Source organism: Ovis canadensis, chromosome 6 (assembly GCF_042477335.2).
Source record: "Ovis canadensis isolate MfBH-ARS-UI-01 breed Bighorn chromosome 6, ARS-UI_OviCan_v2, whole genome shotgun sequence".
In the NCBI taxonomy this organism is placed as follows: domain Eukaryota; kingdom Metazoa; phylum Chordata; class Mammalia; order Artiodactyla; family Bovidae; genus Ovis; species Ovis canadensis.
In genome coordinates, this window is record NC_091250.1 from 86998292 (window position 1) to 87024128 (window position 25837).

General features: G+C 41.8%; 1 protein-coding gene across 1 annotated transcript in view; it reads right to left on the reverse strand.

Annotated features, from left to right (window-relative positions):
• KDR (kinase insert domain receptor) overlaps positions 1–23727 on the reverse strand; it is a 46968-nt gene extending 23241 nt beyond the window's left edge. Inside the window, exons 1-15 of the mRNA XM_069593099.1 lie at positions 23194–23727; positions 19443–19536; positions 17132–17328; positions 14268–14398; positions 13825–13993; positions 12972–13111; positions 12181–12358; positions 10691–10805; positions 10440–10603; positions 8419–8575; positions 7195–7318; positions 6572–6680; positions 5427–5768; positions 3230–3376; positions 1739–1870 (exon numbers count right to left, since the gene is read on the reverse strand). Coding sequence (XP_069449200.1) covers positions 1739–1870; positions 3230–3376; positions 5427–5768; positions 6572–6680; positions 7195–7318; positions 8419–8575; positions 10440–10603; positions 10691–10805; positions 12181–12358; positions 12972–13111; positions 13825–13993; positions 14268–14398; positions 17132–17328; positions 19443–19536; positions 23194–23260 — 2266 coding nt within the window. The 5' untranslated portion in view covers positions 23261–23727. The remainder of the gene's footprint in view (positions 1–1738; positions 1871–3229; positions 3377–5426; positions 5769–6571; positions 6681–7194; positions 7319–8418; positions 8576–10439; positions 10604–10690; positions 10806–12180; positions 12359–12971; positions 13112–13824; positions 13994–14267; positions 14399–17131; positions 17329–19442; positions 19537–23193) is intronic.
• Between the last annotated feature and the right edge of the window lie 2110 nt (positions 23728–25837).

Genomic DNA, 25837 nt, shown 5'->3' on the forward strand with positions numbered 1-25837 from the left:
GCCACTTAAGTCTTCTCAATAACCCTCAGTTTTCAGAGGGAGAAGACGCTCAGAGAGAATTAAGCTATTTCATCAACGGCACACAACAAGTTGCTGGAATGGTCAAGAGTTAAACAAGGTCTGTTTAACACCAGCTAACATTATATTACCCCATCCTCATGTGGCAGTAGCCTCAGTGAGGAAAAAGAGAGAGCTGAAGTGAGTGCATGATTGCACAATCACTCACGAAAGGACAGAGAAGAGAAAAAGCTGAAGGTCAGCAAGGAAGCTGCAGATGCTCAGGACTCCAGAGGACAGCTCTGAGTGGGGGGAAAATTAAGCCCAGAGGAGGCTTTCAACTAAGAGTGATTAGCAAAGTGGTGATAAGGAAGCAATTATCACTTAGGGTCACCTGCCTGTTGGAGGAGTGCAATGTGAATCCAACCGGGCCACAAGCTGTGAGCGTGGCTCAGGCAGCCTCAAGAAGACAGGAAGACAAGTAATTAATTAGTTAGCAAAATAAGAGTTACAGTTGAGAGACAAGCATCAAGTCTGCTTGGAAGCAAGCAGACTTTGTTTCTCTGGTGGTCTTACTGAAGGATTTCTCTATTTATACATAGAGACTAAAACGTCTGTTTGTTCAGAGTAGGAGGTGCAAAGATACAACTGTCTATATAAGTTGGTGCATTAATACTCCCATATGAACATATGGGAAACTAGCAGGAACGTTAAATACATACCTCATCCTTTCTTAATATTCTCTCCTGGTGAAAAGTAAACATAATCTCAGTGCCTCCCTGAAACCAGCTGCAGAAAGCTAATAGAGTTGAGGCAGGACAAGGGAGAGAATTGGAAATCTCCCTTAGGATTTGCCCTAAAGCATAAAGCAGTTTGAATGTGACCGACCGCCATGCCACTTGAAATCTTTATTTGCAAGTGCAGGTTATAAAATGGCAATAAGCCTACAGATTCAAAAAGAAGTCAAAGTATTGAGATGTAATACTTGGCAACATAGATTAGACAGATTAAAGGGACTAAAATCTAGACCTTGAGAGACAAATTAGGATGAGTTCAAAGAAATCTGTCAATTCCTCCATCTATCAACACTCCTTTCCTTTCCCCTTGCATACCATTCGTTCACCCACATAATACAGTTTCATTGTCCCGCTCATGGGTTTTTTTTTTTTTTAAAGATAGGGAAACACTTTTGAAGATAAAATATTCTGTCACAAATTACCTTTCCCATCTGAGAAAAATGCTAGATTTCACATTATTCCTGCATATTCATTTAGATAAGAACCCCAAATTTTCCATTTCAGAGAAGCAATGGTCCATTGTTCACAATTGAATCTTAATTATCTCCAGTCTAATAAAAACTATGAACCTTTGTGACTATCTAGATAGCACTGATTTTCATGACTAGGCAGTAATTCTACCCAATAAATATAGGGGCTTAATTTTCATAACTAGTTAATTGAGCCAGACATATGAAGAAAGAATCAAGGAAAGAAAGACATTCTACCTGCCGGGCTAAGAATTTTTCTACAATGAGAACTGCAGAGATAGAAATGTGATGCAAGCAGAATTAAAATAACATTAATTATGTTTTCTGGTTAAAATAAATATATATTTATAGTAGAAAACTTACAAAGTACAAAAAATATTACAAACCAGCCATAACCCTCCCACCCAAAGTACTTGAGTACAGATACAAGCTAATTTTTAAAAGCAATCTGATTGTCTATGAATTCCCACTGACCTTCTACTATGAAAAATGCCTCCACTTTTGCACACCCAAGAACACTGCACGCCTGGCAGGTGTACAAGCCTTCATCCTCCTTCCTCACTCTGCGGATAGTTAGGTTTCGGTTCCCATCTTTTAGCACAATGCCTGAGAAAGGGGGGAAAAGCAGTTTTTGTTTTATTTTTAAATTTTTATTTGAATATAGTTGCATTATAATGTTGTGTTAGCTTCTACTGTACAGCAAAGTGAATCAGCTATATGCATTCATTTATCTGCTCTTTTTCTGAATTTCTTTCACATTTAAGTCACCACAGAGCACTGCGTAGAGTTCCCTGTGCTGTACAGCTGTTGTTGTTTAGATGCTAGAGTGTGCCCGATTCTTTTGCAGCCCCATGGACTGTAGCCAGCCAGGCTCCTCTGTCCATGGAGTTTCCCAGGCAAGAATTACTGGAGTGGATTGCCATTTCCTTCTCCAGGGGATCTTTGCAACTCAGGGTTCGAACCCATGTCTCCTAAATTGACAGACGGATTCTTTAACACTGAATCATCTGGGAAGCCGTGCTATACAGTAGGGTTTTTATTTTATGATGTGGTCTGGTGGAGCTTTCCAGGAAAAAAAAGTAATATACATATTTCCTTTTATCTTGGGCTAGTGTCTGACTCCAAGGAGTCAGGGTCAGTTGCTATCTCAGCACCCGTGGCTTCCATGAGAATTCAGCAGGCTCTGGATACTTGGGCTCTGAGTCTACAAACTGAGTCAGAGCCTGGACACTAATACTGCTTTTTGTTCTGCCTAAAACCAATCAATAAACAACATAGATGTTATACTGTATGACCCTTCTATGTGGAATCTAGAAAATAAAACAAGCTAGTGAACATAACAAATAAGAAGCAGACTCACAGATACAGAAAACAAACCAGTGATGACCAGTGGGAAGAGGGGAGCGGGTAGGGTAGGGGATTAAGAGGAACAAACTACTATGTATAAAATAAATAAGCTACGAGGATATATTGCATAGCACAGGGAATGTAGCCCATATTATGCAATAATGATAAACAGAGTAATAATCTTGAAAAGTTGAGAATCACTATGTTGTCCACCTGAAACTTAAATAATATTGTACATCAACTATACCTTAATAAAAATAAATGAGTAAGTAAACAATTTTTTAAAAAAGATATATTTCAGAGAATGGCATTGAAACATGTATAATATCATATAAGAAATGAATCGCCAGTCTAGGTTCGATGCAGGATACAGGATGCTTGGGGCTGGTGCATTGGGATGACCCAGTGGGATGGTATGGGGAGGGAGGTGGGAGGGGGGTTCAGGATTGGGAACACATGTACACCTGTGGCGGATTCATGTTGATGGATGGCAAAACCAATACAATATTGTGAAGTAAAAAAATAAAAAATAAACAAATAAAAAGATATAATATGGACTTTAGTCAATCTCTCTAGGAAAATTATGCAGCCAAAGTGAGATAAACATGCTCTGTTCACCTGAGTCCTCCACAAGCGTTTCATTATCTTTAAACCATGTAATCTGTGGAGAGGGATTCCCAGATGCTGTGCAGGAAACTTCGATGGTTTCACCAATACTTGTCGTCTGATTCTCCAGGTTTCCTGTGATCATGGGTGCCATGCGCTCTATGTACACGCACAACACACACACACACACACACACACAAAATCACAGGACATTTAGTTGTGACTTTTGAAGTGGTTTTCATATTAGTAAACTATTAAACCATTTAGTAAACTATTAATTTACTAAGCTGAAAATACACAGAGGTGGACAACAGGAGTGTTGTTCACTGAGCAAAGTTAAATGGAACAAGTCAGTTCAGATAGATTACTGCATCTCTGAACATTCATACTAGTGATTTGACCTGGTAATCAACACAAAATTAAAGCTGTCATTCTTATGGACTTCCCTCCTATCAAACAGATAGCTAGATAAATTCTAGCCACTGATACCCAAGAATTCTGCCATGTTTCTCTTGGAAAGTATATAACTTCAGTGCAATTCAACAAAGAACACCTTATATTTATTTAATATTTTTTACAAAACTCATTTGTCCTACTTCTGTTGCTCACTGTCAACTCTATGATGGGAGTAATGGTCTTATTTTGAAGATGAAATGGGTTACACAACTTGTCCAAGTCCCTGTAACTAAGTTAACAGCTGAATTCAGAATCTAGTTAGCCAAAAGCTTAGTTCAATACTATTTCCACTAAAACATAGACAAAACAATAATACTCTAACAAAAGTCAAAGAGTTTTTTTTTTTTTTAATTAAGCCCATGGGTATTTGTTTAAATGTACAGGACAACTCTAGATTTAACCTTTCCTACAAATCAGGAAAATGCGATGGAAATAATTTGTCCAAACTAACTGAATATCGAAAGGAATTTTGTTGAAAGAATCCACTTCAACATTTGGCAAAACGACAGTACCTCAACAGTGAACTGCACTAGGGCTTAAGCAAATAGACTCGAGTCTATTTCCAAGAATAATTTTTGGAAAGCGATCTGGAAGTCCTTAGGGAAGCAAACCAGCCCACTGTGAGCAAGTGTTTCCTGGGCATGGCAAGCCGGGAGCCTCCTTTACATCTCTTTCTGAAGTTTTTCATTAGCTTGAAATCAGACCAGTCACCAAGATGAACAGAAAAACCATGCTCATATATGGGCTGTGATCTGAAGAGCCTTGGGATGACTACACTCAGAAAATCTCTTCTTTCAACACCAGAATCCTAACACTAGCAAAATCTATCCTAGTTCCTTCCTGAAAATATGCCAAGGCCTTTGAAATGTTATTCGTCTGAAACTGCAGTATAAATTAACTTATCTGGGCAGTTCTCCTTAAAAAAACAGAACGTATGCATCCTAGAAACTAAGAAGGGACACTAAGGAGATGAGAAAATGAGGAGAGAGGGCACAAAGAGAAACTCTCTAAATCTGCCTGATTTCCCCAGAGACAGAGGAGACAGAGGCTGCACAGATTTTGTGCAAGGTGAAATGTTAGAGGAGGTGTAGGGAGTGGCTTCATGTGGAACTTACAAAGCCTTTTGCTCATTAGAATGATCAACTCACGACCTTGAGCTGCACCACCGAGGCACACACACTGAGTGCAGCACCCTCCCAGGGGCTCTCACAGGTCTTAAAACAGCCCCATCACCATACTCTCCAGGCAGCAAATGTCTTATCAAGCAGCATGTGCACTGTTCTATGTTTGCAGCTCAGCAAGGAGTAAAGCAGAAAACAATCCCAGTCTTCATGGACACAGAGCATTCACTGGACTACGACAGGTTGTCTGTGTTCTCGTCCTACCCACTGAGTCACCACTGTGACCTTCCAGAACCCTCCAAGCTCATGGTGGGCATTCACATATACATGTCTATTTAAATAAATGAATGCCCAAGAATGAGGCAGAAATGTCTCTGGTTTAGGGTAATCCCCTGAAGATAGCAGTGAGTGACCCCACCATCAGGGCTGGAAAGAATAGGATTATTTTCTCTTTTTAATACATCACTTCAGCATGATTAGCTTCCTTCTGGCTTGAGGAGTTTTGGTGAGTCAGATATGAGCTCATCTGTCTAATGTATAAGCACATAGAAGACAATCTTTTCATGGGCCCTGAAAGCATTACATTGAAGGCATCCCAACTGCCTCTGGATGGTCCAGAGTGATTGCCCTACCTAGGACTGTGAGCTGCCTGGCCACACAATGTCTTTTCTTAGTCTTCCTGTCCTGAGCAAAGCAGACATAGTCTCCTTGGTCCTGCAAGGATGCATTCTGCAGCTCCATGATCAAGATGTCATTTGTGCTGTTAGAGATCATGGTGGCATTCATTTTCCAAAGAGCATCCAAGTTCTTGCAGACAGGTGTGGGTAAATCGCCCATGTGGATGGGCAGGACCTGTGGGCCAAGTTTGTACCACGTAAGGTTCTCAAACATAGTTCTGTCCGCGGAGCACCACAGAGACACACTCTCCTGCTCGGTGGGCTGGGTGCCGGGTTGCAACGTGATTTCAGGACCCCCTGAAATGTAAAACCCATGGTTAGAAGATAGTGATTTACCTTGGGCTTTCTGCTACTGCTTTCGTGTTGCCTTCAGTCTGCAATGAAGCACCAAGGAAAGTGAAGCCCTGGCATTAGACAGCAGAATACAACGAGACCACCAAACTGGACAATGTGGTTTCAATTGTTTTGCTAAAACACATTATTTGGAAATGTAAATGAATTCCTCAGATATTTATAAAATCTCCACTTGGAGTCTAAGTATGGTTTTAAGATTAAAAAATTCAAATTGAAAGAGGATAATTATACTATGAGATTCACAAACTTAATTCCTCATTGATATGTTACACTCCCTGACAGGAAAGCTATGTTTATTACCATGAATTGGCCCAGACCGAAATATTTTATCCCAGTCAGCTAAAGCCAAACCATAAATTGAGATGAACAGACAAAATCGGCAGCATTGGGAGGGCACTGCTCCAGTGTCATTACAACTGTCTCCCCAAAACCCAACTTTGTCAAGTGTTCAACACCAAGCCCATAAGTATTGATTGAATCTCGCTAAGCCAAGCACTGTGCTAAGACTCTGATGACAGAGACAAAAAAACATGGTGCAGGACTTGAGGGTCAAAATCAACTGTTCTCTCCTGTGAAGTCAAATGCACTGACTCCCCATAAGTCCAGGAGCTACCTGAGGAGTTCTCATCTGTGAACAAAAGCATCGATAATCCACCCACGTTCCCTTCCTAAGCCATTGCCCCTCATGGGAACAGTCAAGACGACAGAGTATTTATCAGCCAGCCCAGCCCCTGGAGAGCACTTACTGGTCACGTGGAAGGAGATAACCCTCTCTCCTCTTCCAGCTTTGTTCACTGCTTCACATTTATACAAAGCGGACACATTGGCCGCTTGGATAACAAGAGTACTTACAGTCTGTGAAAAAAATAAATCCCAAGCCATAAACAACGGAGCCTATGTTTATGCACAGCACTCAGACTAAAACTCAGTGTCCCCCCGACCACTGTGACCTGCCTACTCCATTCATACTCCAGTACTGCCTGCACTCAAATCCGTGCAATTACAATTATGCTGATACTACTCACACGTCATACAAAATGAGCTTTGGAACCATAAAATTAAAAATGTTTCAATACAACATTACATACCTTTTCTCACTTTCATGTTTATGGAATCAGAATTACCATACAACTGATGCACAGAGTTAATGGCATATGTATTTTATGTTTCTCTGATACAGTAATAGCAAGTCAATAGTGCTTCTGAAAGTCAATGGTGTTTTCAAACTGACTTTATATGCTAGTATTTTATCATTCCACTTATCTGACAGTCAATCTCCAACATTCCTCACCTATTATTTTACCCTGCTTTCAGTCCATCCTTCCATAAAAGAGAGACAGATTTTCAAATTCAAAAACTTAAGACTCACTTTGTTTCTTCCTTCAATTAGGGCAATCTGATTTTTGTTGACTTCGATTTTGTTTCCCCCCTGGAAGTCCTCCACGTTTCTCCATTCCTTACAAGTGTATGGGTTTGTCGTTAAGGCAGTGAGGCTGTAAGACAGAGGTAACAGGTGATGTCATGACTTAATTTTCCTTTAATTCAAATCAATATCAAGGAAAGGAATCAGACTTTGGTTATTACATTCTTAGAAATAACTTCGAAGGCACTCCACCGAGTTACAAGACTTGGCGCCAATTAAAAATAGGCCTCGGCAATGGAGGAAAAGGTTCTAGGTAGATTCATTCAGGATACAGGAGGGAAGCAGCTATTCTGGGAACAAACCTCCATTCATAAATCGGATCGACAAGACAATTCAAGTTAATTTAGTTCAAAGGAAGGCGAGGAAACTAAGAAGCCATTGGGCTTCTTAAAGTAATTTCCCTGGGACTGTAGCCTTGTGTAGGAAATGGTCAGCATCTGAGGAAGAAACTAGAGAGGCCATCTCAAAAACAACAACAGGAAGCGCACTGCTTAGGGTGGTGGTGGGCGACTTGTTGTTGCTGTTTTTCCTAAGGATGTCTGGACTTGTGTGTTAGGACCTGATAAGCCAGGCCTGAGACTCTGAGGTCTATCACTCCCTTGCAAACATCAGCACTTCCTCTGAGATGGACCTTCTCACAGATAAGGAGATTGGGGTATTCACTGGCTGACTGGCATAGGAAGAAGAACCAAGGCCTGGCAATTAACAAAGTGGCAAAGAAACTGCATTCAGAGAGGTAGACATAAGGGCTAATTAGACAGAGCTAATCTCAAAGCAGGATACCCCAAGGAATGACATCTCCTAAGGACATAGCACAGAGAAAGATGGAAGGAGATGAAAAGAAATGCTTGAGGAATAACCTTAGAGATAGCCTTCTTGGTTTAGAATAGAATCGTACCACAGCATGGCTATGTCCACCAACAGCAGTGGGTAAAGAAGTTGTGGTACATGTTTGCAACAGAGTACTACTCTGTCGTATAAAAGAATGAAAGATGTCATTTGCAGCAACACGGTGGACCCAGAGATTAGCATGGTAAGTGAGGTAAGCTGGACAAAAACAAATACTGTCTGTTATCACTTATACATGGAATCTAAAGAAAGAACAAATAAATATATATATATATTTTTTAAGTGCAGAACAGCAGGGGCACAGGGTGTGATCCTACTCACGTGGGCTGGTAGGTGCACTCTGTCTCTAGCTGCCAGTACCAGCGAATGTGACTTGGGGGAGGAACGGCGTAGACCGTGCACGTCAGTGTCTGGGAAGTGCCGTACTGGTAAGAGTCCACGGGAGACAGCAGAGATTTCTCACCAATCTGAGGTGGGACTGGAGGTGAGAAAGACAACTTTTGAACTGTCAGTCAGCTTGGAGGAGTGGAAAGTTGCAGTTTTCAGCACCCAAAGCCTGTGTTTTGCCAAGCATAGGATTTTTGCCCCCATTTGCTTTTCCAAGAACATTTAGACTTGGAAACAGGGCACCTGACTTCTAGTGATACTCATGATAATAATAATAAACTAGTAAGATGGGTGACTTTGTGCCAGTCTCACTGCCCTATGACTCGCTTTTCTCATCTGCATCAGCGGGAGAGCTCTCCTCGCTCTTCCAATTTCACAAGACTGGGCAAGCCTCCAGAAAGAAAATACTGTAGTTGTGAATAATACAGTAAGCAGATGTATTATGTGCTGAACATTGTTCTAAGTGCTTTACACCAATGTATTCACTTAATCCTCACAGCCACTATTATTGTTCTCCACTTTACACATGAGAAAAATTTAAAAGTGAAATGACTTGACAAGGTCACCTACACTGCCTCCTTCTCCATCTCTGCCTCCTTCTTCACCTGCCTGCCTTCCTTCCTCTCTCCTATCCTTTCTTATCTTCTTGCCTTCCTCCCTCCATTCCTTCCCTGCCTGACCTCCTTCTTTCCCTTTTTTCTGTTTTTGGCTCTAAAGTCATTAATGTGAAACTATCTTCTCATCACTTCCAACTTAAGGCCCAAGATTATACTTTCAAAACTTGACTTCTTTTTAATGCTTGTTTTAGAGAGGAGGGTAAAATGCTAGGGTGAATCAAATGTGAAATGACTTCCTGGATGAATGAGAAGGTTATTCACTGTCCATTCTTACATCTTTCTTTCTTGTTCATTTCCTTCTTCCCATCCTTCCTACCAGCTTCTCAGCTTCTCTCTGCTCCCAAACCCCTATATCCAACTGGCTCCTAAATGATATTCCTGGAACCTGTTTTCTTTAAAATACTCCTTGAAGCTGATGTCCCAGCAAAGAAATGAAGCCAAGCTCAGTAGACATACAGAGCATGGCAGGATGTATAAGGAAGCACTTTAATATCACATGAGAGGTTCTGAAGTTTTAATCTGCTATGCCAGTAGAAAGCATAATGAATTACAACAGCCAGGTATTTCCCAACCTGTGTCTGGAGCAAGATATTAATGGATGTATGGGGGAGGGGTGCGCTAGTCAAATGTTTGTTAAACCTCAGCTACTTTGTCTTCCTGCCCTCTCCCACTGGAAGATGGCAATATACCATGTCCATCAACTTAGCATCTCTTGCATTTGCTTAATCAGGATGACCTTCTTCTCCCACCCAGAAGACTTATTATAAATAAGCATCTTTCGGGTTGGAAAAAATAAAGTTCAAATTATCCTTTAATCCAAAATTTAATATCTCCCCTTTACAGCCTCAGAGTCAGGTCCCAGACTTCTGTTGAAAAAAAGATTAAAACACTTCCAAGAAATGTCCACCTAGAAAAGCTTTCTGCATTGAAGCTATATGTGCATCACTGATACATAAACCCCAAATCAAACTAGAAATTTCCCACAAAATTCAAGAAGAATCTTAAACATCTGCATGCCAGAAGCACAATTCAAAGGTACTGCAATTGAGCCTGATGACTGTCCCTGCTAACACTTTTATTTCACAGTATTTAGCCATCGGCTATACTATCTACTTTAGTCTCACATTTGACCAAGGTTCGATTACCTGGCCTCATAAGCAAACGTGTCCAAAGCACACTGCTGCCACCTCGTTTCAAGCCACACTCTTCTGGATCATTTTTATACACAGGAGCCTACTCATGATGCCAGTGAGGCAGAGGTGCCCAGCTGCTCAGGAGGACATCATCAAATTATTTACAGTAGAATGGGGGCAGAGAAGGAAAACTGAACGGGCTTACCATTCACCACCAGAGATACCATGTGGCTCTGTTTCTCCTTTGAAATGGGATTGGTAAGAATGACAGTGTAATTTCCTGTATCTTTTTCACTCACTTCCATAATAGTCAGCACATGCCCCACTTTAACTGTGTGATTGGACTCAATGGGTCTTCCATTTTTATACCTATGGGGAAAAAATTCCAGGAATTAGTCCAATCTAAGGATTTGCTTTCATGTGGCACAAGGCTCTGCATTTATGTCCAATTGTTACCATTTTATTTCTGGAGGAGGGTAACCAAGGTACTTGACAGGGACTCTGACACGTTCCCCCACGGTAGCTTCCACCAAGGATTCCATGCCACTACCGAAAGCAACAAACGGCTTTTCTGGAAGAAAATAAAGATAATTTTTTCTCATAGATGGCAACTTCTTAGAAGTGGCCATTTGTAAGAAGAGTTTCAAGTGAAGAGTCAAAAACTGTGGGTCTGAGTCGCTGTGGTTCCCACACTCCTACAGGTCCCATTCCAGCTCCTCTCTCACCCCTGGTCTCTAGCTGTTGTCTCGCCCTCAGTCTGCTCTGCAAGCCTACTGAGCACTCCAGTCTCACTCAGTCCAAGCATCTGCTTCTCTGTGAAACTTTCTCTATGTCCCCCCGGAGCCCCTGGGTGCTCCTTCTCCTCTGGTCGCTTCACACCCTATACAAAACCCCATGTTCTGTATCCACCAGGACTCAGTCCTCAGACCTCTTCTCTCTGTCGACACCTCCTCTTGTCAATTACACTCCTCCTAAATTTGCATCTCCTGCCCCAACTTCTCTGGGATCTAGGTTAACATATTAAAGTTTCCACTTGGATATTTAATGGGCATCTCCAAATGAAGCCACCAAACCCTGGGTACCCAAATCTTACTCCCCTCCTTACCTTCCTTTTCTCGGTTAAAAAAATTACCCTTCACTCAGTTGCTCACACTAAAAACTCAGAGGTCATCTTCATTCTTTTCTCTACATCCCACAGGCAGGGAATCAACAGGCAGATGCTATTGGCTCTATCTTCAAAGTTATATCCAGAATCAGTTCACAACTTGTCCAGGCCACCCATCCATCTCTCACCTGGATGACTGCAATTAGCCTTCTAACTAGACTCTCTATTTCTGCCCTTACTTCTCTAAAGTATTTCACATTAGAAAAAAAAAAAAAACTTATACAGTGATCCTATAAAAACATAAGCCAGAGTGTGTCTCTCTCTGCTCAAAACCTATCTTGCATTGCCATACTATAAAATCCAAACTCTTACGAAGGCTTTTAAGTTAGATGCCGTACAAATTATCATCTAAACTGAGACATTTATGTGAGTGAAAGAGAATAAATGGGAAATTAAGTTATTTTCTCAAAGCCCCACAGAAACTAACTAAATATAGCTTTCACCAATTGCAAGGCTTATGCTTGCAATTCAAGGAAGCCTCTCAGCCTTGTAATTGAACAAAACTTGTAAAATGATCTTAGATAAAAACCCTCTGCTTACTATAGTGATAATAAGAATAGCAGCAACAACAAGTAATATTTAGTGAGCACTAACTACATCAGCTCATTTCCCCTCTAAAGCTGGGCTCTGAACCCAAGCTATGTTCTTGACCCTGAGGTCCTAGCAACAGCTCAAAGCATCTTCTGAATGAACAAAATAGGATTCACTAGCTGACCCAAACGTATTTGAATTATCTCACTTTTCAAGACAGAGCATAATTCTGAAGGCAATCTTCGCTTACCATGTACCCGGACGAACGTGCTGTTCTTCTTGGTCATCAGCCCACTGGAAGCTGCACAGATATACCACCCCTGGTCACTCCGGGTTACACCATCTATAGTCAAGGTGCTCAAAAACTTCTTCATTTCAGTCCCAGACTGGGTTTTTAGGTCCCGGTTTATAAGTTTTTTATGCTGATGCTGAAAAAGAGGTTACTGAACTTCCAAAGGCCAGTATAACATTCCCCAATAGCTTCTAGATACCAACAAAAGTCTTGGCCCTTGGTGAACACTATCTAATGCTAATAATAGAGACTTCCGAACTTTTAACATTATGCAGATGACAATTACATTTGGTTTCAGGAGAAATAAATAGAATCAACTGAATTAGGAATTTTAAAACCTCACATAACAGGAATGAGAGAAATATTAACTGCAGAAACACAAGGAAATATGACCACAGTCTAAGGAGAAGAATGTCTCATGCCACTTCCTGCAAAAAAATTTCCTTAAAGGGAAAATAGATCAAGGACTTTGGAGAACGGAGGAATAATGCAAACTGGAAAGACGTAATCATCAAAAGAAAACTAATCTTCCCAGCTTGGACAGAGTTCTTGACTTTGCCTCTTTCTTTCTATGGGTGCTGTATGTCCTGTAGTTCTTTTAAAATGTATATGTATGCATGTATGTGTTAGTGTGAGCTAAGGCCCTTCAACTTTACCTGGCCAAAGAGGTCCCTGTCTCTCTCAATCAAACTTCAGTGGAGCTCATTATCAAAGTATTTGGATGTCTGGCTTTGAGTTGTTAGTGTTACCTTCAAAGAAGGGTATTCCCAGTGGAAGTCAATCCCCACATTTAGCTCAGTTCTTGCCGTACAGTTTAAGATGAGCCTCTCTCCAACAGACAGCTCGACTCCATGAGAGGGGCTCAGAACCACATCATAAATCTTATACCCTGGAGCAAGTAAATTGGAAAAAGAGAAAGTGAGAGGGAAACCAAATCTATAACTTGGCTCACATTTTTTCAGAAATAAAGCAACTTCAAAATGTATCACATCATTTTCCCCTGAGGGCCTCCCCAAACCTTGGTAACTCCCAGGAAAAATGGCCTACAGAGATTCACAAAGCAGCTCTAAAGGGATTTCCAAAGTGTTGTAGCCCAGTGGACAGAAAAGCAGTAAAATTTGAGAAGTCAACAGTCACTGGGGCCAGCTTTAGAAAGTTACTGAACTTTCCATAAAATAGGTATACTTAAAAGAATTGATGCCAAGCAATGCTCAGAACATTGAATTTTTCATAAAATATGCTCCTATAATAGAACTCTTATTCATCCTTGGTCCTGATAAGAAAGGAGAAAAATCTCAATTGCACATAGGTTTGGAGAAGGAAATGGCAACCCACTCCAGTGTTCTTGGCTGGAGAATCCCAGGGACCAGGGAGCCTGGTGGGCTGCCGGCTATGGGGTCGGACAGTCGAACAGGACTGAAGTGACTTAGCAGCAGCAGCACATAGGTTTATTGGATAGAGAAAGAGGGGATGTAATGAACTGCTTAACACTAAATCTTGAATTAATATATTTCTCAATATCTTTTGTCTTCCAGGATCTTAATATAAGAAGCTAATTTTTATTATCTAATATTAAAGATTAAAAAGGAATTGTCCTCTTACCTATAACCACAATTATGTACATAATAGACTGGTAACTTTCATCATTGATTTTTGCTTCACAGAAGACCACGCCAGCATAACTGATCATATAGCTGGGAATACTGAAGCCTTTCTTGCTGTCCCAGGAAATTCTGTTACCATCAGGAACAAATCTTTTTTCGGGATACCTCTGGGTAGGAAAAGAAATATCAAATATTTAATCGTGTTATCCAAAAGTGAAAACCATGAACACTAAAGAATTCATCTTATTTTAAGATTACAAATTGGTTTTATTTATTGTCATATTGACCCTTTCTAAAGTTTCCTTTAAAAGTCAGTGTTGATTTTAATGTTATATAATATATACAATATATAATATATATAATTACAATACAAACAGGCTAACCATCTTAATATTAGCTAAAAATTAAAGGTAAGAGATGATGGAAGAAGATGTAACTTACTGCACAAAGTGACACATTGAGGTCTGAAACAGTCCCCAAACATGGAATCACCACAGTTTTGTTTTTGTTCTCAGTGATGTACACAACTTCATGCTGGTCGCTAACAGAAGCAATAAATGGAGACCTGTAATCTAGATGAGAATGTCATTTCATTCGTTAATGGCATTTACTAGAAAAGCTGGTCATCTTTCAGGTTCATAAACCCTAACCAGAGAAATGAATGACTGGGAAAGATATTTCTCACTAGGCAAGGGAATCTGGAAGTAGATTGTCTGGTAAAAATCTGGCAGGTTGATCACTACAGTTTTTTCAAAGTGAAAGAACGTATGTCTTTATTTTCATAAACATTTTCATATACGTTACACATCTCTCATATACATAAATTTTAAAATAAATCTAAAGTTAAATCTGTATAGTTTTCCTATCGAGTTTTATTAATATTTTTAAAAATTCACATTCTTTCTCTTTAAGCAAATAATGTGTCATGAAATCAGATTAATGGCTCCCAAAGGATCTTTAAAATAAAGAAATAACTGACCATTTTTAATTCAATTCAAGAGAAAGCTTTAAAATTGTGAAGAGTAAATATAAGATTCTGTATAAGGTAATGTTTAATAGTCATTGCTTTTAGCTTAAGATTCAGTAGTCATTAATATTTTCAGTGACCAAAACATGAAAAACCATCATGGCAAAGACTGAGAAAAAAACAAAAGAGATTTTAATGCTGTTCAAACATTGATCATATGATGTTAATATGCTACTGGGAAACCACTCCTTTCCCCAGAGACAGAGTTGGGGTAAAGGCATGCTTGAAATCTCTGAGAGATAATGGGTCATACCAATACCCCCAACACACCTGACCAAGCATTTTCACAGCTCTTCAAGGTCACTGGTCCAAGTGAAGAAAGAGTTAATTAAACCAAAGGGGGAAAAGCAGCTAATTCCCTGCAATAGCAGAAGTTTGATTTCCTTCCCAGCTGGAAAACACAGAAAGGCAGCCAATCCAGGCCACCACATGCCACAGCCATTATCTTATGAGGCTAAGACCCACTTCCTGGCTCCATCATTGCTGGAGGGAATGGGGTCAGAAGACTAAGGAAGTAAGGTGGGGACCACAGGGGATATTAAAGTTCTATCCATAGGGAATACTTCAATGTTTTCTTTTCCATTGTTAAACTTCATGACCAAAATCTTGGACAACTCACCTCCTAGAACACTAGGCTTAGACAGGAAGTAGAATTTGATGGTATTCTCAAAGACAGGCAGTGTACAAATAAACAGGGCTGGAGATGGCTACATCTTAGTATTGCCTATCTTTCAGCTACATGCTATGAAATATTACATAGCTTGCTTATAGAGCAAGTCTTTGGAAGCTAAATTAACCCCTTGACGTAAGACTAAAGCTATTCAGTAAATCAATTCTATTTCAGTACCCCCAAAAAAGGAAATAAACAAAAGAAACCCAAACAACCACCCATCCTCTCAAAATAAAATATTTACTGGAACTCATGAAATGAATTTTCGCTTGTCTCCAGGTTTCCTGACTTGGGGAGAAGGAAATAACGAGATATTATGGGAGAGGTTCATCCTAGTAGTATTTCCAGACAGCCTGAAAGCAGGAAATCCTTGCAATCTTCTGAGAAAGCCTGATCTCCCAAGACTGCCAGATCAAAAGGAGCCAGAAATTCTCAAAGATCTGAGCCTTGTCTCTTTCAACTTTTGCAGAAGGGAGGACGACACGAATCTATCCTGGATTGTGCTTACCCTGCACAAAAGTAATTCTCAAATATTGTGCAATCCCGGAGTGACATACATTATTTGATGGTTCTCCACTGCACTGACCAGATTGCACTACTGAAATGTCAATGGCAATATGCAAGTGTGCTTCCCAAAGCTGATGAAATCCCCGTTCTGTAAAAGATGCTTCTGGAAAAAAAGTCTAAGCCATCCTTACCTGCTTCAGATTCTCTGGGATGTACAGAGGTATACAAATGAATAAATAAAATTTAGCTCATCTTTACTGAAAAGAAAAATATTTAGTATATCTAAGCAAAATACTATACTATACAGTTAACACCACCAAAGTTACATGATTGGCATCTACTAGTTAAGTCAGTTTTCCCAGGAAAATTAAGTTAATATAAGATTTTTGAAACACAAAGCAAAGAATAATTCAGATTATAAATACTAAATACATGTGACATGTATTGTACCCTACGTGGATGGTAAGCTGGCCTCCACAGTGTAAATTCCAAATTGCAAGCTCTAGGATAACAGAGCACATCATCCAAGACCTTAGACCACACAAGCAAAGGAAAGAAATCCTGTCTTCAAAAGGCTCTTTGAGTCAGTGTCTTCATTTGCGTGAGTGTATGGAAACTTGTTTTTCATAAAGTGTAAGAGGGGGGAAAAAAGCTCTTATGAACAAAAAAGCTCCAGAGCCCTTGGCTGATTCCCTGTGCATTCTTGGGGAAATCTCTGAATCTGCTGTAGATAACCTATCTCTCCACAGAAACTGCTCCATAATTCATCCCTGAATCTTCCTTTTCAAGGATTTCAGGGTTTTTCCCCTCAAACATCAGAAGGCTTCTTATAAATCTCCATTGTCAGTTGCAAACACAGACTTCGCTTACAAAGATCAGAACCGAACTAATTGGGTAAAAGAGGTGTAACAGGGCCCAAGCTGCAGAACAAATCACTGAATCTTGTCCGCAGAGGAGGCCTTCGGAGAGAGGAATTCTGTGGATTCCTGTTGGCTGACAGCCTTCAGAGTGAGCCTTTGTTGTCCTCAATTCTTCTGTGCACCTATTGTGCTTTGTAACTGGTAAATCAACTTGAGAAGTGAACGGCATTTAACCACTCACCTTGAACATACACATAAACAGTGGAGGCCATGTCAGTGTCCTGGTAGAAGCACTTGTAGGCTCCAGTATCATTTCCAATCACTTCTGAAATTGTGAGCATCTTACAGAAGAAGCCATCACTGCAATCTGTGACCTCCACTCTTTTCTCAGAGCTGTTCTGATTGTTGGGCCAGAGCCAGCGCAAGTCCCTCTGACCCCTGAAAAATTCATTCCAAGCAAGTATTTAAGTGAAATGCCTATGAGACTATTTCTAAGAAAACAGAAGGTTTAGTTCTCGAACTTATACAAACTCCTCATATTATGGACAATATGACAAAAAGGCAGAGTCTTAATTTCAGAAATTAACTCATTCATTCATTCAACAAATATTTATTAAACATGAGCTATGTGCCAAACATTGGTAAAGACTGAGAATACAGCAGTGAACAAACCAAACCTCAATCAATGCCTTCATGGAACCTCAGTCTAACTGGAAGACACAGGCAAAAAAAAAAAAAAGTAAATAAACTTCAATGAAGCCAAAATGTTCAAAAAGTGAATAATATTATATAAAAGGTAGTGATAAGTACTATGAAGAAAATTTAGAAGATGCAAACAAACAAGTGAAGGGTTAGTTCTGGAGGGAGGTAACTTGGTGAAATGGGCTGTATGTATATTGAGGGGGACAGAGCTTCAGGCAAAGGGAACAGCAATGTCAAGGCCCTGGGGTGGATTCCTATCTATAGTGTTAGGAGAATGGCAGGTAATCCAGAGTAGCTACAGAAGAGTGGGCAGTCGGGAGAGTAAGAGGTGAGGTTAGGGTGGAAGGGAATGCAGCTGTCACTGGCACATACAGTACTCTTGCCTGGAAAATCCCATGGATGGAGGAGCCTGGTGGGCTGCAGTCCATGGGGTCACTAAGAGTAGGACACGACTGAGCGACTTCCCTTTGACTTTTCACTTTCATGCATTGGAGAAGGAAATGGCAACCCACTCCAGTGTTCTTGCCTGGAGAATCCCACGGAGGGGGAGCCTGATGGTCTGCCGTCTATGGGGTCGCACAGAGTCGGACACGACTGAAGCGACTTAGCAGCAGCAGCAAGGGCCTCACAGGACGTTGAAAGGATAGCATTAAAACAGACTACTTTCACTGCAGAATTTCTCTGCAAAGCCCCAAAGAAGACAGTCAACGTGAAGACAAATGTATCATCACTGACCCTTCTTTAGCAAACTTGACATCAAATTGCAGCAACATTAATGAAGTTACTTTTAACATACTCCATCATTTTTTTCACGACATAAAGGGAATACAGAATCTCAGGGGGTTTAAATAACCTTTCTTGTCAAGGGTGGTTAAGAGGGAAATCTATGGAGAAATGTATCTTGAAATAGCGAAGCTAGGCCAACAGCTCCTCTTCCTGTTTTTGCCCTAAGGGCTGGTTATTGGTGACCTACCCTTGATAGGGGACTAGAGTATCCTTTACACTCTGCAAGCTAAAATAGACTGGTGTCACCGTGCTGAACACTTTGCATTCATCACGCCAAAACAATGGCAACAAGCGCCCCAAGGTTCTTTGTGGACCCTCAGCACTCTTCTCAGAGGGCAAGGTCGCCTCCACCCATCATTTCTGCCAAAGCCACACTGGTCCCAAGAAGCCTCTGGGTCTGACAAGCATAATCACTACATTAAACCCTAAGTTCTCTTACTTTTCTTCCTGCGGTAGGGGCTGGAAGGCAAAATTTAAAAGCCTCTTTTTCTTGTCAAGAAGACCTATTTCCCCAGTGAGCAAGAATCAAGAGCATGACTTCTTGCTAGCTGGGGAGTGACAGACATGTCAGAACCTCAAGCCAGAGCATGAGATTCACTCAGTAATATTAATGACTGAATATTAAATTGCTACTATAGTCAGAATTTTATCATAAAATGAAGTTCTTGAAAAATGTTAAACAGATGTCCAAGAGCCATGCTGAGAATAACAAATATGTCCCAAAACTTCTTTAACTCTAAGGGTACATCCTTGATTTCATTTATTTATTCAACATTGATAGAGTATATATAACATACCACATGCTAGGTGCTATCAATAATGGTTAGTAGGGTGTGTGTGTGTTGGTAAAGGATTATAGGGGGGAAAATATCAGTAAAATTGCACAGAATTTCGGGGAGAAGACCTTTCTCATGTTTTCATTATTACCTTAGTTCTTAGAAACCTCACTACTTATAAACAATTACAATGACTCTATTACAATTCTGCTGTATGAAAATTATTGCTTCTTTAATAAACAATGAGATATTTGACATAGGAAATCTGAATCTAAAAGGAATCCTTACCTGCAAGTAATCTGAAGCGTTGTGTTAGCCATAATTGTAACTATGTCTTTTTGGATGCTGAGCCTGGGTGGATCAAGGGAAACACTAGAAAAACCTAGAAACAAATTAAATAAATGAATGTAATTGCCACTGAGTCAGGGCCAATAGGAAACACCTTCCATAAACAATGCACACTCTATACTTTAAAAGGCCTCTTCAGCAGTTCATTGTGTAAAACTTGTGAATTTACTTTTCACCATTCCCAGTAAAAGTTCACAAGCTGTGTCATAACAGGAAGAATGGGCAGATGGTCATAAACCAACACAACAGTTCTGCAATTCATGGAGTGAGGGTGGAGTTCCTGTTTTCCTGCACTGCCAACTTCAAGGTCTTAGAAAAGGATATGGGACATTGAAACCAAATGAACCTTCATCTGATGACCTCACTCCTTTGGGAAAGGACCCACTGACATTTTTTATAAAACATAGGACGCACACATTTGACCAAACTGCTGATTACTGAGTACTACATAGAGCGACTTCTATATAGTTTATTGATGTACTTTGGTGGGAAATGTCCATGACCTTGTCTTATTTTTCTTTATCAATTTTCTAATGCACTTACTCTGGTAACTGAACTGCCAAGGTTGAACGATCGTACATTAAAACTAGGTGAGAGGAATTGAGAAAAGAAACATTTTCCAATGTCATATAATATGCATGTACTTTTCCTCAGAGAACAGGACTTTAAAAAGGATGATGCTAATGAACTGCAAGTGGGGAATCTCAACTTATTGATCAAAGTGTTGAGCTTGTGTTGACACCAAGCTTGGAACACAGGAAAAGTGTCTACCTAAATATACCACTCAGTTTCCGTGCCATGGGTCACTCCACAGCAAGAAAACTGAGTCCAATGCCAACTAAATGCAAAAAGCTACCAGGTGTTAAAAAAAGCATCAGAGAAAGAAAAACTGTCCACCATGCTAGGGTCTTAATTGATATCCAGATTTTCAAAACACCACCTTAAAAAGTGATTGATGCTAGGTAAGCACCCAAGCTTCATATGACCCTTAACTCACATCCATTAAGAACAAATGACTCTATAGGCCTAAACTGGGATTCACATCGTTGAGCAAATAAAAGAGTATTAGCAAATATGAAAATGTATGAATAAACAAGTACGAGCAAATATTTAGTGTAAATGTGCAGAGCACTGACTCTGTGGACCCCAGCGTGAACAGCTGCAGGCAAAACAAACAACTGATCACAGGTGTTCTTATACACTCATTCAAATGTGCAAAATACATTGTTAATAGATTTGTAGCTTAATATCAAATTTTATTTTAAAAACTGGAAATTGTTATATCAGTAAACCTCAGAAGCGAACAGGCATTGGACCTGACATGTTTCGGGGGCAGCAGTCTTAAACTTTAGCATGTATCACAATATGACTAGGCCTACAAATCTGCCTTTTAACAAGCATTTCAGGTGAGGTAGGCATACATGGTCGACGGGCTACTCTTGGACAGCTGTGGTCTGGCAGGTCATGTTCAGTAATCAGCAGAGCACTTTTCAACATGAAGGAAACAACCACCCCCAAAGTAGACAAACAGTAAAGCAAAATGTTTAAAAGCAAAAGAAAAGTCTTCCAATAACCGAGCCCTGCTGCATCTAAGGAAAGGAAAATGAAAACAATTCATTTGGATAAGCACAGATATCAAGTGTGACTGAGAAACACTCAGTTGAGAAATGTGTCAAAAACAGTAACTTAATACAATTCACACGATGACCCAAATGAGAAACAATCCATTATTTGTGCATATGCACAAGAGAAAAAAATGGTAGTAAAGACTAAGCTCTAAATAAGCTACGCTCCCACCATCACCAAAATAAAACATTCTTGAAAATCTCTCGTAAATCACCTCTACAGATTATCACACACTCTGGACACACTTTCCAATGTTTAAAAAACAAAAAGTTATCCATTCATAGAGAACCAAAACAACATCATACTATTCTAGAGACATATCTCCAACAAAAAACTATTCTACAAGGCTATCAATAATGATAACTTTAAATTCATACATGTAGACCAACGCTCAATTTCTTTTTGCACCAATAAGCTTCATTCATTTTCATTGGCAAGTCTGAGTTCTGTTTTTCAGAAAGTTCTAAAGAAATAACTCTAAGAAGTACATACACTGCTACTCAATAAAAAGCTCTTCTATGTTCAAATCCCATAACCAAAATTAATTCATTTGTGCACTATTACCCTTCGAGCTCAAAGACAGGAAGGAAAAACAACAGTGCCTCTGTCTCTAAAATTTGATGGCATCAATTATAGCCCAATCCAATTAAGCATGTCACACACTCCAAAAGGGCAACCTCATCATTATATTCAGAGCAACCAGATTACAGTTCCTACTGCTGTGCTATGGAACACCCTGGGCTTAAAAGCAACTCACATCTTTGGGGAATACAGAACAAACTACAAGTTCCAGAACTTCACTCTCTCCCCCTAAAGGGAGACAGAAAGAGGTCTTGTCAGGGACAAATGAGTGTCCCTGGTAGAGTTGGCATGGATGAACCAAGTCGTTATTAAGAAAATTCAGTAACTACAGACAGATGATCCTGTTACTGTATATGCATGTGAGTGTCCTAAAAAAAAAAAAAAAAAAAAAGGTGATTCTTTAATTTATAAGGAATTTTAATTTTATAAGAATTTCCCCCTGAATTATGCTTTTTTTTTTTTTTTTCTTTTTCACCCTCTTCCTTCTGGCCCTCGGAAAAGTGGAAATCTGGAAACCAGCAAACTGGCTACAGAGAGATGAGAGAGAAAGGCAGGGTAGAAGGAAAGGGGGAGAAGGGAGAGAGAGAAAGGAAATTTATTGCAACAAGGGCATGTGTGTTCCTAATCTTTAAGGAGAGAAATTTTAGACGGCAAGGAGAGTGGCGAGTGGCACCCAATCTAGGTACCAAATCGCTCAGAGAGTTTTCAGAACATGAACTTCTGACCATGTGCTTACCCGAAAGACCAAAGCGCACAGAAAGACGTTAAACTGTTTTACAATAAGAAGGTGTCTATTACTTGGAGACACTTTCGGAAGCTGTCACAGCCCCGGTCCAAGGCCCCATTCCCCTTTCTCTCTGCGAAGAGAGCGCGGTCTTGCACCAGGAAGAAGAAAAGGTTTCGCTCTCCCCTGGACCCCACTTCATAGAGTGGGCGTGTATAGATGAGCTCATACCGAAAAGGAACATCCGACCATCAGACCGGGGTCCCGCTTCGACTACTACAGAGCCAGAGCTGAGCGCACGGTGCCCTCCGGCCAAGCTGGCTCGCGGCTCCCAGAGGGCTTCCTTCCCCGCGCTCGGGCGAGGATGGTGCGCGCAACCGGACAAGGCTTCACCGCCTGTTCCCGCCTGCGGGGGCACCTCCTGCCTGCCAGCCTGGGGCGCCTTCCCACTCCAGCCTCCCAAGAGCCGGAGGGTGTATCGGCTTCTGCAGGACACTCTCCAGCCCAGGTCCCTGTCAGAAAACAGTCGTGGAGATGGAACTAGGCTCAAGAGACTTCCAACTTTCTGGGTAAACTTGGGTCAGTCACTGAGCTTCAGTTTCCTCTTTGGTAAATGAAAGAACACAAAGTGTCAAGTCACTTTCACCTCTCCAGCTCTATCAGTCCCGATTAGGTCCAGCTTCCAGGTCCTCTCCTAATCCCTATCTCTCCGCCCGCACCCGATCTCTCCGTTTTCTCTCTAGGAAGTGGGCTCCTTACCCACAGAGGCAGCCCGGGTCTCCACGCAGAGCCACAGAGCAAGAGCCAGCAGCGCCTTGCTCTCCATCCCGCACCTCGCGCCGGGCGCAATGCCCAGAAATCAGGCGCCCGTTCTCTTTCTGGTCCTACTCCGCGAAAAAGGCGCGGAGATGGAACCTGCGCAGCCGCGCAGGGCTTCGGGGCGCTCGCTGCAGGAGCGTCTGCGGTGCCAGTCGGAGAGGATGATCCCGGCTGCCGCCGGACAGCTCCTGGCTTTCCGTGGCGCGCAAGTGATGCCTCGCGCGGGCAGAGGAAACGCAACCATACACCTCCGGCTTTCTCGGAGTCCCGGGACTCAGTGCTGGGTTGGGGCCAGAGCCGAAACTCTAGAGCGCGGGGGCGGGGCTATGCAGGGCGGGGCTTCCCTTCGAGACCAGCCCCGCCTCTCAGCCGGGTTCGGTGCGTGGATCCGGTACTTTCCCACGCCCACTCCATCTCTGCATCTCCCCCACTTGCCCACAACTGCGTCTGGCCCAGTATGGCCCAAGGGAGAACGTCCCGGGTGCAACAACTCCATATCTGGCAGAAAGAAAATGTAGCCCGCAATGGGTTCTGAGGCACTCCAAGATTTAGTTGGCCGCTGCCTTCCCCAAACCCCCAAGATATTGGGGAGCAACACCGGGAGAGCGGCGAGGGACACTCCGCCGTCAGGAGGCGCGCCGAAATTTAGGATAGTTTTGGCTCCGCGAGGGCCCGAAGCGGCTGGGGGACGGGCCGAGGCTCAGCGGCAGGTTGAAGCAACCCGGGAAAATCGGATACTGAGCCGAGGCGAACGCAGGATCGCAACATGGTGGTGACTCCAGCCAGACTCCAGAATGTTTTGCTTGGCCAGCACAGTTGTAGTTTAAAAATCTGAATCTGAATGCCTTTAGTCCGCATATTCACTTGCCCAGTTCTCCAAAGTTCCCACTATTTCCTCTTCCACCTGATGGCTTCGCACGTTCTTAAGTTACCTGTCTCGCCCCCTAAAGCATTTAAATCTGAGACCCTCCCGCTGTATCTACCTTTCACCAAAAACCTATCTCGGGCCTCCCGGGAGCTGGAAGTACCCAGGGCTCTGGCGTACCCTGTTCGTGTATGAGTGTCTCCTTGAAAAGGATATTTTGTCCACCGTGTGGCCTGACCAGAAGTCCCTAGCGTGACACTTCCCGGGCCTTCTCAAGAGCACGGCTTCCAGACAGGATCCCCTTAGGCGGAGGGGAAGGAGGCCGGCAGCTGCGGGCTTCACTGGAGGGGCAATGAAGCAAAGCTCCCGACCCTGGGCACCCGGAACGGTCTGTGCCAAACCTCTCGACTTTCTCGGCAGGTGTAGACTCCTCGCGGCTCTGTTAGAGGAGAACTCGGATTCCTTTCTAACCACATGTATTCTTTTCTCTCCATTTCTCCCCAAACCTGGGAAGTGACAGCTCATGTCCTCTAACTTCATTAAATAGTATCTTCTAGATCCCTCCATCTCTTACTTTCCAGGAGCTTTTTTCTATTTTTTTCTATTAAAAATTTTTTTTTACAATATTGTGTTGGTTTCTGCCATACAACAATGCAATCAGTCGTAATTACACATACATTGCCTCCCTCCCTAGCCTCCCTCCCCTCCCCCCATCACATCCCTCCAGGTCATCACAGAGAGCTAAACTAGGCTCCCGGTGCTACAGAGCAATTTCTCACTTCCCTGGTGCTTTTAAATGACAACTTAAAGGATCATCTTTCAGGAAGATGGAGAGGTAGAAATATTTCATTTCTACATCTAATCCAAACTCCTCCTCCTAAAATACAAAATTAATGTAACATCTTCCTTTTCTTCTATTTTTTTTTTTTTTATGCTTACTATATCTGTGCTGTGTTGTGCTTACTTGCTCATTCATGTCCCACTCTTTGCGACACCAGGGACTGTAGCCCGCCAGGCTCCTCTGTCCATGGGGATTCTCCAGGCAAGAATACTGGAGTGGGTTGCCATGCCCTCCTCCATGGGATCTTCCCAACCCAGGGATCCAACTGAGCCACCAGGGAAGCCCTTCCTGTATCTACCCTTCTACTTTGCCAGATTGGCATTTGAAATACTTTAACTTTGAAATGTAATGCATGTATATGGTTAAAATTATTTTTCATACGGAAAGTTTTAGAATGAAAAGTCTTTCCTTCAGCAGAGGCAAGCATATTTTTTAAATTTTTATTTATTTTTGGCAGCACTGGGTCTCGGCTGCTGAGTGTGGGCTTCCTCTAGTTGCGGTGAGCGGAGGGTAGAAAGACTGCTCTCTAGTTGCAGTGTGCGGGTTTCTCATTGCAGTGGCTTCCCTTGCTGCGGAGCACAGGCTCGAGGGCACAAAGGTTGCAGTAGTTGTGGCATGTGGGCTCAGTAGCTGTGGCTCCCTGGCTCTAGAACACAGCATCAGAAGTTGTGGCACACAGGCTTAGTTGCTCCAGGCATGTGGGATCTTCTTGGCCCAAGACTGAACCCTTGTCTCCTGCATTGGTAGGCAGATTCTTTACCACAGAGCCACCAGGGAAGTCCCAGAGGCAAGCATTTTTACCTTTCCTATTTTTCCAAGCAAATAAAGGTGTATCATGATCCTTCTTCCAAAGGGTAGCCTTGGTATAAATACCATTT